At 36.3% G+C, this 13978-nt stretch overlaps 1 protein-coding gene across 1 annotated transcript in view; it reads left to right on the forward strand.

The window, feature by feature from the left end:
• The window catches only part of Trim33 (tripartite motif containing 33), a 92819-nt gene that overhangs the window by 59171 nt on the left and 19670 nt on the right, over positions 1–13978 (forward strand). The window contains exons 9-13 of the mRNA XM_005357155.3: positions 565–711; positions 981–1098; positions 2931–3205; positions 3944–4108; positions 8040–8237. Of these exons, the coding sequence (XP_005357212.2) occupies positions 565–711; positions 981–1098; positions 2931–3205; positions 3944–4108; positions 8040–8237 (903 nt within the window). The remainder of the gene's footprint in view (positions 1–564; positions 712–980; positions 1099–2930; positions 3206–3943; positions 4109–8039; positions 8238–13978) is intronic.

Below are 13978 nucleotides of genomic sequence, written 5' to 3' on the forward strand. Positions count from 1 at the left end.
GGATAGGTTCTTTTTGGCAAGATGTATAGGACATTGCCGCACCTCCTTGGGTAGTGATTCATTTTGGGCAGTTTATTCTTCCTGCAGCATTTTCCTGAAACTAGGTTTTGTTTGAACTTTGTTATACCAATTTGCTTAATTTCACCCTTAGACCTTTGGAATTTATCTTTTCCCCTTTGTTTGAGAAAAATTTTAACCTTCTCAAGTTATAACAGTAGGTGGCACTAGTAACTCACATTTTCTTTAAGCTAGAAAGTATAGTTAAGATTGTATAAAATGACTCTTCAAGGTCAACTCAGACTGTATTGAATTAACCTAAAAACAGGAAGACACTATATTTGATGAAAGAAAAACCATAAACTACTGCTGATGTCCTGAATGGAATGGATTAACTTAGAGCAGGAATATTTGGTCCCACTTTTGTTTGTTACTTTCCTTCCTATTGTTTGTTCATAGACTCACCAAATAGTTGTAGGCTTCCTTTGTTATATTTCTTGAAGGAAATATAGGTATTTATGTATGTGACTTTTTAAATTCTTCAGTGAAACTCTTGTTCTATTTTAGAATGTTACAAAAGAAAGACAAATGAAGCTACTCCAGCAGCAGAATGATATCACAGGCCTTTCCCGGCAGGTGAAGCATGTTATGAACTTTACAAACTGGGCCATTGCAAGTGGCAGCAGCACGGCACTACTGTATAGCAAACGGCTGGTGAGACACATAGTATCTTTATTTTTACTTAATGGACCTATTATTTACAAGTGTAGAATGTTTATATTGTAAAAACAAAAACATGTTTAAAGTATTAATATGCATTTTGGCTATTGTAACCATCTGTATATAAGAATAGAGTAGCTGAGCTTGGTGACTTAACTAATTTGAGCCGGCACTTGGGAAGTTGAGGCCAGAGAATTGTGAGTTCAAGGCTAACCTTAACTACATTTAACTTTAAGACTAACATGAATTTATTTTCCTTGAAGATTACTTTTCAGTTACGTCATATTTTGAAAGCACGATGTGATCCTGTTCCTGCTGCCAATGGAGCAATTCGTTTCCATTGTGATCCTACCTTCTGGGCCAAAAATGTAGTCAATTTAGGTGAGAAATCATCTCTTGGATATGGTTTGGGCTATTAAGTTGAGAAGAGAAACCATTTAAGCAAATTGTCTATGTTTTTAAACTTTAAAATGTGAGCGACATAAGGAATGTAATGTGTTGGAAACTGTTTAGTTGCAGGCTGGTTTTTGCTTTTCGTGCTTGGGGTTTGAACCCTGGCCTCTTGGACACTGAGCATGCTCTCTACTCTTCAGTCCTTGTTGGGTGTAGTCCCTTTGTAGCCTTTCCTTTTCAAAATTCACATTGATTGTTTCATATAGAGATGATTATTCTCTGATAATTCTTATATTAGTTTATGTCAAGTGGTGCAGTGGAGGAGGAACTTGAGGATACTGTAGTGTTTATAGTCACATTCCAAAGAGTATTTGACAAGAGGAACTCTTTTCACTTGGTAAAAATATAAACTTTGCTTTTATTGCTCCATATTGTTGGCCTAAAGACCATGGGTGAAAGTTGTGTGGGTAGATGATAAAAACAAGAAACAAAACAAACTTGAGAGTGAAAAAGCCAAGCAAGTAGTGCAGATTGTAATTTTTAGCTGTTTAGGAGATGGAGGCACAAGGATCACTTGAGCCTAGGAGTTTGAAGCCAGTGTAGGTGACACAGTGTAAGATACTGTCTCTTAAAGAAAAGTAAAATGAAACAAAATGACTCAAAATGAAATCTGCCATCTGTTGGAATATTCTCAGTTTCAAATAGTGATGTCCTTGAGATATGAATTGCACTATTTAAAGTTAGGCATCTTTGGGTAAACGAAAGAAAGCGGACTCTCAGTTTTGCCTTCAGTGCTGTACCAGAAAATCACTCTTGTGTGTGTGTGGTGTTCTTCATTTTCAAAAAGTGTAAAAGTAATTGACTGTTAGCAGAGTTCTTTGTGGCCTGCCAACAGCCACCTTAAATCATACCTTTTGAGAACTTATTCTCTATTCTCAGAAAGCAACAACTGTATAAAAAGGGAGGGAAATGACTGAATGTATAAATGCTTCAAAGCATTCAGGATTTCCATAAAAAATTATTTGTTAGCAGGTTATTCTTTTCCTCTTAACAATGGCAATTGGAAAGTAAATGGGAAGATGGGGCGATGGCTCAGTGGTTAAAGGCACTGGTTGCCCTTTCAGAGGACACAAATTTGATTCCCAGCATCCACATGGCTTTTCACAACTGTTTGTAACTCCAGTTCCAAGGGATCTGATACCCTCTATTGATCTCTTCAGGCACCCAGGCATATACAGTAGTTGGTTCACAGACATATATGCAGCCAAAACACTCATACACATTTGATCACACTCGTACACATAGAATCAGTATAGCAACCATCATGAGTATCCTGGAGTCTTTCATGGAAGAATTGATTCACACCTACTGGATCCTTCCTCTAATGATGTCTCTTTCAGTCTCTGGCCAGCTAGCTTGGGTTATGCAGCAGCAAAGACACTGTGCCTTAAGTTAGCTGGAAAGGTGAGGACTAATATCCAAAGCTTGTCCTCTGACCTCCACCAGCCCAAAACCATGCACACACAAAACATGCACATGCATACACATGCCATGCGCACATAGGTGTAAGAACAGATAGTCTATTTTAAATAATGAGCTTATTTGGGGGAGGGTTCAAGGGGCTTTGGAATCTATTTAATTTTTAATTACCGTCTTCAGCCTTAGTGCTCATTTATGCTTTGCTATTGGATGCTCTGAGGTGCTAATTGTTAGGAGGAGAGGTGCTAATTGTTAGGAGGAGGAAAAGATAGTGATTCATCTTTAAAGTGGACAGTTTAGTTGATTATTTGTAAATCCTTCTTATGTTTTTAAACCCTCAGGTAATCTAGTAATAGAGAGTAAGCCAGCTCCTGGTTATACTCCTAATGTTGTAGTTGGGCAAGTTCCTCCAGGTACAAACCACATTAGTAAAACCCCAGGACAGATTAACTTAGCACAGCTTCGACTCCAGCACATGCAGCAACAAGTGTATGCACAAAAACATCAACAGTTACAACAGATGAGAATGCAGCAACCGCCAGCTCCTGTACCAACAACAACAACAACAACACAACAGCATCCTCGGCAAACAGCCCCACAGATGTTACAACAACAGGTAAGCATTGTGTCCCTCCAATATTGACAGAAATTAGAAAGAAAACCATACGACTACACTTCATTCTGTGTATATGAATTACACATTCAGAGTTATTAGATGGAGTTCAAAGTTCAGAGATGTGGGGAAAGTTTGAGGAATATAGGTATTACATAAGAACAGAGGAAGTAGTGACATTTTTGCCCCTCCATACCACGTTACCCCCTCCCCCATACAAATAAAATCATGAGCCAAAGAATCAGATTGTTTCTAAGATCTGTTGCATTCTTTAGGCATTTGCTCAAATTTTTCTTATTGTTGGTCTTGTTTGTGTACGTTTTCACAATCAAGTGTTATCTCCATGCTGAGATGAATTGATGTTAACCCGCCCACCCACCCTCTCTTTTTCTTTCCCTCTCTCCCAGAAACGATAGATAGAGAAAATTTGGAGTGACCAATTTTTTATAGTTATTACCAGACCTATAAATTATTTGGGCTAGAAAAAAGAGCTTATTCTATTGCTTTATACTATTTTGTTATAATTGTTACTTTTACTTTAACAAAAACAGATTTGTAGAAATATATGAACTGGATGTGGTGGCACATGCCCTTAATCCCTGTACCTGGGAAGTTCAAGGCCAGCCTGGTCTACAGAGTGAGTTCCAGACAGCCAGAGCTACACAGAGAAACCCTGTCTTGAAAAAGAAACAAACAAAAACTAAAGTGGAAAATATGAATTGCAATTTTTACTTTTTATAGCCTCCAAGATTGATCAGTGTGCAAACAATGCAAAGAGGCAACATGAACTGTGGAGCATTTCAAGCCCATCAAATGAGACTGGCTCAGAATGCTGCCAGAATACCAGGGATACCAAGGCACAGCGGCCCTCAGTATTCCATGATGCAGCCTCACCTCCAAAGACAAGTATGCCTAGAGTTACATTTGTAAGAATCATATAATTTTAAAACTAAAAGACATTATTTTTCATAATTAGTTGTTGGTGTGGGTCTTTGATATTTCTGACAATTTGTTTTATATCTGCTTGTCCCAGAAAAAAACGTGCACAGGAAAATTTGTTTCTTTAAGCCTATTATACTATGAATTAACGTAGTTTTGTGTAACCAAACTCATCTATAGAGTGAAAAAGAAGGAACTTTTGACTTATCCTTTAGTTCCAAATGATAATTCTGAAAAATCAAGGTTAGAGCTTTAATTTTCTCATATTTTATTGTGCTTTTTGACATTACATTTTAATACTGATAACAAATTTTTAAGTTTAAGGCTAGTTGTATGTATGTATGTAGATGTGTTTATATACTTTTTCTGCAGAGTATAGATATGCTTAATCTTAAAAATTATTGTGGTTTAGGATCTAGCTCAGTTGTAGAATGCTTGAAGCCCCAGGCTTGGTCTCTATTACTGTCAAGAGAACAATAATAAAGTAAATTAAGCCAGATTTAGTAACTATGACTGTAATCCTAGTGCTAGAGAGGTAGAGGTAGGAGGATTGTAAATTCAAAGTTACCCTTGGCTTCATGGAGATTTCAAGGCTAGCCTATGCTACATTATCCCTTCTCTTAAAAGGCCAACTGTCTTAGATAGAGATGGAGAAATGGTATAGTGGTTAGAGCACTTTCTATTCTTACATAGGACTTATGTGTGGTTTTTAGGACTCACCTGGCAGCCCCAAACCATCTATAACTCCAGTGCCAGGAGATATAGCAGTGCCTTCTGGCTCTTGAAGTCAATGCACACATGTGTTGCACAGAAACTCATGGAGGTATCACACAAGCACCTAGATAGATAGATGAATAAAATTTTTAAATGAAATAAAATATGAAAAAAAAGCGATTTAGAGGCAAAATTATAACCCTTAAATTACATAATTATGTAAACTCAGTATGAACTATGATTATAAAATGAAGTGTTTTAAACAGTATTTCAAGTTAAAAATATATTCTTTTTTTTTTTTTTTTTAAAAAAAACCAACAAACTCAGTGCTTTCTTAAAGCATGAACATGCTGTGGACTGAGTATGGTAATGCACACCTATAATTTCAGAACTCAGGAGATAGAGTAGACGTAGCAGGAGTTGGAAGCCAGGCTGGTCTATAGAGATCTTGTCTCAAAAATTAAACAAACATGCTGTAGAGGCTCTTAGAATCACTGGTTAATTTAAAAGTACAATGGTGATGTTACTATAACAGATTTTGAGCCATAACCACGAGGCTCAAATTTGTGGACTAGGGAGTTTGTCAACGGCTCAGGCTATGAACACTTCTTTAGTTCACAGCACTCACATGGCAGCACCCTCTCTTACGTACATGGAGTGTGTTTACATCAGCTAGACATGCACACGTACACAGAAACCAATACTCCTTAGGTAGAATCAAATAATTTCCAAATCAAAGAAAGACTAGGGTAAACTTCTACTAAGTTTGCTTGTTTAGTCTACATGTTAAACACTTAAAGCAATGATTCTGTAGCTCTTTACCAAAATTACACCCAGAAAGACTTCTGAAAAATGTTTGCTTACCTTATATTTAAAATTTTTATATATTTGTAACTAGTGGTGAAAATCTTCTAGGATATTGTAAATATTGACTTGAAAGCTAAAAGTGGGATGTAAGATGGCTCAGACAGACAGTGAGAAAGTGGGACTTAGAGATGGTTCAGTGGTTAGAACAAAGGCTGCCCTTCTAGATTCGATTTCCAGTGCTCGCTTGATGACTCATAACCATCTGCAACTCCAGGTTCAGGGGATATGAATACTTCCGGACACAGTGCATGTGGTGCACAGATGTACCTTCTGGGAAAACATTCATATACATAAAAATAAATTTTTAAAAAAGATAGTTTTTTTTTTTAAAGAACAAATTTAGTTGTGTTTATTGTTTTTTTTTAATATTTATTTATTTATACAATATTCTGTCTGTGTATATGCCTGCAGGCCAGAAGAGGGCACCAGACCTCTTTACAGATGGTTGTGAGCCACCATGTGGTTGCTGGGAATTGAACTCAGGACCTTTGGAAGAGCAGGCAATGCTCTTAACCACTGAGCCATCTCTCCAGCCCAGATAAAGTTATTTTTAACAAAAATTATTGGTTAAATCGAGTGATAGCAAAGGCTTTTCCTAAGATTTAAATCCTTTCTGTTGAAAAGTTATCATTGTATTATTTGTACACAGATATGGAAACAAAATAGGTTTATGTGGTTTAAGACAGATGAGGCTGGAGAGATGGTTCAGCAGTTAAGAGCACTTCTACTCTTGCAGAGGACCTGGCTTTGGTTCCCAGTGTCCACGTGGCGTTCAAACTGTCTGTAACTCCCTTTCCAAGGTATCTGATGGCCTCTACTGACCTCTCTGGGCACTGCACATGTGTGGTGCACACATATACATGTAGGCGCTCATATACATAAAAAAGAATACTAATCAAATGATGTAAAAATTTTTAAAGTATATCTTAAGTGTAGTCTTGTAACCTCCTTTTCAGTTATATGCTTTTTACTATTATTCATTGTTAAAATAAGAATAATTGATTCTTACTGTGTTTTGTTTTTATGCAATGCTCAAGAAAATTGATAAAAATTAATGTAATTGGACAATGGAAATTTTATTACAAAAATACTTTCGCTTTTTTGAATGTTTTCTAATGGAGCTTTTCACAGTTCTGTTTCATTAGTCGGGTTTATTGGCTCTTCATTTTTGTTGATTTGCAGTATCAGCCCCTTTGATACCCAAGTCCTTTTTCAATTGTGCCTTTGTTTAACTTTGTAATTTGGTTTTAGCTTTTTCCCCCATATTTTTCAGCAGTATGCCATTACTTTGTCAAGTGAGAGAAGGACAGTTGTGAAAAGACCATTCATGACACAGTCTTTTTTTTTTTTTTTTTTTTTTTTTTTTTTTTTTTTTTTGGTTTTTTCGAGACAGGGTTTCTCTGTGGCTTTGGAGCCTGTCCTGGAACTAGCTCTGTAGACCAGGCTGGTCTCGAACTCACAGAGATCCGCCTGCCTCTGCCTCCCGAGTGCTGGGATTAAAGGCGTGTGCCACCATCGCCTGGCGGCAAATACGTTTTTAAAATAATACCTAGGAAGACTGAAGATGCTGGTTTCCTTGTAACTATTGATATACTTTTGTACCCCTTAGTTCTTGGGGTACTTTTAAATATTGTGAGTACCAAGGTTTAACATTTGAAAGGGTACCAAGAATCAGACCATTAGGTTTTAGAGTTTTCCCTTCAGAAGTCACTGCCAGCATTTTTAGTTTTTTAATATTTGATTGATTTAATTTTGTATGTTTAGTGATTTCCCAAAGACCTGCACATATATTAACTTTTAATTCTCATTAGCAGCCCAGTCTATGAAACCATTAAGGGATCATTTATCTATATATCACAATTACTGAGATTATGTGACTGTTTAAAACTTCATAGTATTAGAACTAGGAATCAGTGTCATAATTTCTTTCTACCATATTGTTAAATTTGTAGTTTTTTTTTATTTAGATAGGCGACTAACGGATCACAGATTATTGTCTTCAGAACTGTGCCTTCCATGGCTGGCTATTTGTAAACTTGGTCCTTCTACACCTTTATATCCTTGTTCTGAAGATCATATCAGTAGTAGGCTGACAAGTTGACAATTAGTTGCAAATCTGTTTACCCTAGATAGTACATAAAAAGGAAAGATTAGTTCAAACTCTTCTCTTGTATAAGTTTGAGAGGCTCCATTTCTTTGTCAATTGCAGATACTTTTAGTTTGGAAAGGATACACTAAAGATAGTTATATTGTTCTAAGGTATGATTCAGAGATGGTGGCAAGAGCACATAATTATAATACCTTCTTTCTTAAACAGCACTCAAACCCAGGGCATGCTGGACCCTTTCCTGTTGTATCAGCACACAATCCAATCAACCCAACAAGCCCTACCACAGCAACTATGGCAAATGCAAATCGAGGTCCCACCAGCCCATCTGTTACAGCAATAGAACTAATTCCCTCAGTCACCAATCCAGAAAACCTTCCATCATTGCCAGATATTCCACCTATACAGGTTTGTATTTAAGTTAAACAAATTGTTTAAAATCTCATTCTAATTGAAAAAGATACATATTTCAGAATTTTTTTTAGTTTCAGGACCAATAATTTACTTGAACGAACCTTCTGAAGAGTAAAGGACACATATTTAACTTTAAAGTTCCTGTGTTGAAACTGGTATTCCTCCATGTTTTAAAGTTAGAAGAGTCTATTTAAACAAGTACAGTAATGGTTATCCACTCCTTAAAACCAGTTGAGCAGAGAGTGGCTTGTGTTGAAAGGTTTAGATATCAGGCACTTTGGGGGACATAGTAAAAGAGAAGAAATAATGAAGAAAAGGAGAAGATGAATCATAAAGTGCTGAGGTTTCTCATTTCTTCAGCTTTTATAAATAAAATATTTGAGGATTATACTATTTTCCCCCTACTTGTATGACTTTTGTTTGAGGGTCACCAGGGTGTCAAGGAGCAGTGAAGCTGCTGAAATAGTAGGACTGTGAAACAGGTTCTTACTGTGTATTCCTGACTGGCCTCAAAGTCACTGAGATCATCTGCTTCTGACTTCTGAGCCAGAATCTAAGGCATGAGCCACCGTTGCCTGGCTGTGTTAGAGTTTTAAATGATGCTTTTTATAACTTCAAAGTTATTTGAAAACCACTGGCTTCTTGTGATTCTGTCAGTCTGCTACAGTTTCTTGATATTTGAAGAGATTGGGGTCTCCTGACCAAGGAGACAGTAACCGGATTGGTACTGTAAGGATTAGACTATATAATAGAATGTAATTAAAATTTTGGAATGTAAGTTAAAAGGTTACATTTGTAAGTTATCTTATAATTAACAAAATGCTTTCTTGGGCAATTTGTGAATTTTGATGCTTGAAATCATCTGGAATATGTAACGTTGATATTTATAATGAAATAATGGTGAGTGACTTTTCTATGTATGTAGTTGGTAAAAATGTTAGAAATTTTTAAAGATTTATTTATTTATTATACATACAGTGTCCTGACTGCACGCCAGAAGATGGCACCAGATCTCATTATAGATGGTTGGGGAGCCATCATGTGGTTGCTGGGAATTGAACTCAGATCCTCTGGAAGAGCAGCAGCCAGTGCTCTTAACCTCTGAGCCATCTCTGCAGCCCCCAAAAATGTTAGAATTTGATTCAAACTCTTGATTATAAATTTAGACTCTGTTCATTATTCATAGTGACACCAAGAAAGTAGTAGACCTGAAAAGTTAGTCATTGTTTCAAGTATTGTTCAGCTGTCACCTGTGGTTTTAGGTTTCAGAACTGTAGCATTGGCATCATTATCTGTTTCCTTCTTTTCTTGCTCCTAAAAGCTACTAATAGTTCTTCTGTTTCCGTTATGCACATTTTTTGAAGATAAAATTTGTGGGCTTTTATGTCTTTCATTTCTTTATACCTTTTATTTCTTTCACTTAGTATAATGTTTACCAAGTCTATAGAATAACAATTTGTTCTTAGGGTTGAATAATACTGTGTTGTCTAGAATGTTCTTTCTCTTTTCTTCTTTTGAGGATAAGGTTTTTAAATGTAGAACAGTATGGCCTGGAGTCCACTATGTATCACATGCTAATCTCAATCTGACTTTTCATTTCACTCTCTCACATGGTAGGGTTATAGGCATGTATCCCGTGTCTCTTCCTTGCTTTGGATCTTTCAGTGTGTTCATGCAGTAGATGATGGATTTTTTGGTTTCTACTGTTTGCTTCTAAGGACATACTAGTACTGTGGGCTTTTGTCTATAACAGTGGTTCTCTTCCTAATGCTGTGACCCATTAGTAGAGTACCTCATGTTGTAGTGACTCCCACCATAAAATTATTTTTGTTGCTACTTTGTCACTAATTTTTCTACTATTATGAATTATAATGTAAATACCTTTTATGAAGGCTATCTAATATGACCTTGTGAAAGGGTCATTTGACCCCCAAAAGGGGTTGTGATTCACAGATTGAGAACCACTGGTCTATAAGCTTGTGTATGTGTGTAAGTTATTTCTTTAATATAAAATAAAAATAACTTCAATAGGGCAAAACAAATGGACAGGAAGAAAAAGGGAGCCAAATGAACACATATAGATATGGATGCAGAAATCCCATAGAGATACAAATTTGGAAGCCATAATATATAAATAAAAGACAAACTTTTCTTTGTTTGTTTTTTAAGCCAAGACAAAAAAACAAAAAAAAAAAACAAAACTCCAAAAAATACCATTTTTTTTTATTACCAGATTTTGTTTTGTGTTGGCCACCTGCTGATGAGCATGGTACTTCCCTTCAGCATTCAATTTATGAAGCTGTTGCCATCATAACACGGAAAGCAAACATTTTTAAGAGTAAACTTTGTGTTGGGGCATGTGGCTTGGTGGTATAGTGCTTATCTGTATGATGTATAAGAAACCAACCTACCTACCTTCCTTCATTTATTTTGAAAGACAGATTCTCAGTTTATAGTCCTGGCTACCCTAGAGTTCACCATAGGGACTAAGTTGGCCTCCCAACTCAGAGACACACTTGCCTCTGCCTCTCAAGTGTCAGAATTAAAGCTGTGCGTCCACTATGCCAGGTTGTGAAGTCTTCTTATAACTGCAAGGACTATAACAACCAAAAAAGTATAGTAAATACACCCATCAATAGTAGTCATTATTTTCATTTTAAAATTTTATGTGCTGTATGTAATTGTGCTGTATTTTTACATAATTTTTCATAGGGCAGGTTTCCTTGCATCACCAACATTACTGAGTGCTGAATGAGTAATGGCTTTGTGTTGTGAATGGCATTATTAAGCAACAGGGATTTAGAAGAATCGTTTAACACAAAGTATAGTCGTGCATTCCAAAAGACTGATTTTGTTTGGCAGTCACAGTAATAATATTCCAAGAAATTATGTAATGGAGCTGAAATTAGGCCAAATTAGGAATTCGCATAGAGAAATCCAACATTGACATTAATCAAAGTAAATGAATATTGCAAAGTTTAATATGAAATACAGAGATAAACTCTCAGACTTAACTATTTTGCACAATCCAGAAAATAGCTGATTTGTACTTGAATATGTGAATGTAATGTGTGGTTTGGTTGTCAGCATAATGATTTTGTTTTAGATGTTAAAATACTATTAGCAATGGCTTGAAAAAGTGCTCACTACTGGGAGATATTGAAGAGATAGATGATATGAAATTGGTTGGGAATTACTACCATTAGCCTTTTTCCTAAGATGTTATAATTAGATACAATTAATTGTATTACAATTAATTGTCCTAGATGACAATTAGATAGCCAGAAAGAAATGAGGTGAGGGGTACTCGAGAGATAGCTCAGAGGTTAAGAGCACTGACTGCTCTTCCAGAGGTTCTGAGTTCAATTCCCAGCAACCGCATGATGGCTCACAACCATCTGTAATGAGATCTGATGCCCTCTTCTGGCCTGCAGACATATATACATACAGAACACTGCATACATAATCAATCAATCAATCTTTTTTTAAAAAAATGAGGTGAGACCTTAAAAAAAATTCAGTTATTGGCTGGAAAGATGATGCAGAGGTTAAGAGTGCTGTTCTTCCAGAGGTTCTGAGTTCAATTCCCAGCAACCACATGGTGGCTCATGACCATCTATAATGAGAACTGGTGCCCTCTTCTATTGTGCATGCATGTATACAGGTAGAACACTGTATATATAATAAATAAATAAATTTTAAAAAATAAATTATTGTGGGGTGTGTACATCATTATATATACCCACATGAGGAATAACTTTATGATTTGAACATGAGATTGTTTCTCTTTGATCTTTAGACAACCAGAACTTAGAGCCCAATATGTGACAAGTTCCCAAATATTTGAAGGAAATGCAGCTATAGTCTAAGTGATCCATGTTTCCAGGAATATGTTGCTTTTAGACCTCAGTATACTGAAATCCCGACCTTGAACCTAATTAAAACTATTTTACCAGTCAGAAGGAAAATATTACAATCTGCCAATGCTCCTACTGTATTAATCAAGCACATACACTATTAATGTAAGTGAAACATTAAAATATGAAGCATTCTGCTATTCATTTACAATTTCCTATCACCTTCTCATGAAAGCAGACTGCATTTTTCGACCACCAGGAGGCTCAGCAGGCAGAAGCCCTTGTTTACAAGTCTAACATCTGCATTCATCCCTAGAAACCATGCCAGGTTGACTGAAGAGAACGTGACTCTGCAGACTGCTCCTATGGCTTCCACATGCCTGTGTGCAGCTCAAAGGATCAGCACTTGCTTGTAATACAGCAGGCGGTGTAGGAAAGTGAGATTAGAGTTTGTAGTTTCTGTTTGTTTGTTTTTGTTTTTTGAGACAGGGTCTCCCTGTATAGCCCAATCTATCTGTAGAACGGGCTGGCATCAAACTAAGAGAAGAGATCTACTTGCCTCTGCCTCCTAAGTGCTGGGATTAAAGGTGTGTGCCACCATACCCAACCAATCATTCTTTAATTTCTTAAATGGTTGAGTCTAATTGAATTTGCCTTTTAAGTTTACTAGGAAAATTAAATAATTTATGTAAGTTGGTGTCTGTAATGTATATATTTAATAAATATTAGTTATAATTAGCTTGCCTCCACTATAATTTTTATAAAGTAACTTTAGGGGAAGAACCAAGAGATTTTTATATTTAAAAGGAAACATAATATTTACTTGACAGATATGTTAAGCACTTAATTGACTTGAGGAACACTGGAGACGAGAGGCTTCTTGGCAGAGAGTGTACATATTTAAAATCCTAATCATGATTGTTTCTTAAAGAGGAAAGCACAGAGTAAATCTAGTAAGGAGTTAAACTTCCTTGAAACCTGTAGGGTGAGTAGGAATTAGGAAAGCAGTGATTGGCAATAAACTACATGAGGTAAAATTAACAGAATTTAAAAATTCAATGAGGTAGAAAAGTTCTTTTGAATAGCAAAAATAAGGCCAGTGAGGAAAGGAAAAGGAGACAGGGATGGCATGAAAGCAGTCAAGAGAAAGTAGGAAGGGCTGCCTGGACTTCTGTGAGCTTCATAAAGGGTTTTTAATTTGATCATGTGTTCAACAAGGTCCTTGTGCTTGGGCTACGTGGTAGGTGAGGAGGGATGAGAAGAATATTCTAACTGGTCGGTCCGTCCTTCCTTCCTTCCTTCCTTCCTTCCTTCCTTCCTTCCTTCCTTCCTTCCTTCCTTCCTTCCTTCCTCCCTCCCTCCCTCCCTCCCTCCTTTTTAGTTCATAAGGTCTCTGTAGACTCTATAAAAGAAACCATTTTAGATTTTTTTTTAGTTAATCGGAAAAAAATGAAACTACCCCCCCCTTTTTTTGTCAGTTCCTATAGCTTTCTTGCTTTTAAAACTACATGATTCTTTATTTTGTTGGTCACGGCATATATGTCACATGCATATGTACATATATACATGCAGGCAGAACATCCATAAACAAATTTTAAAATTTAAATTAAAACATAACAGTCTGTTCACTTAAATCAATTCTAATCACTATGGAAATGATGACTGAAACATTACATATTGACTATAGTGTTGGTGAGAAAGTAGAGGAATTAGGTTCCTCACATACCATTGGTGGGAATGTAAAATAAAATGACCACCTGGAAGGAAGAGTTCAGCAGTTTCAGGACAAGTCAAATATATGTATCTACCACTGGACAAGTCAAATATATGTATCTACCACTGGACAAGTCAAATATATGTATCTACCACTGGACAAGT

The sequence above is a fragment of the Microtus ochrogaster genome, chromosome 21 (genome assembly GCF_000317375.1).
Source record: "Microtus ochrogaster isolate Prairie Vole_2 chromosome 21, MicOch1.0, whole genome shotgun sequence".
Lineage (NCBI taxonomy): Eukaryota > Metazoa > Chordata > Mammalia > Rodentia > Cricetidae > Microtus > Microtus ochrogaster.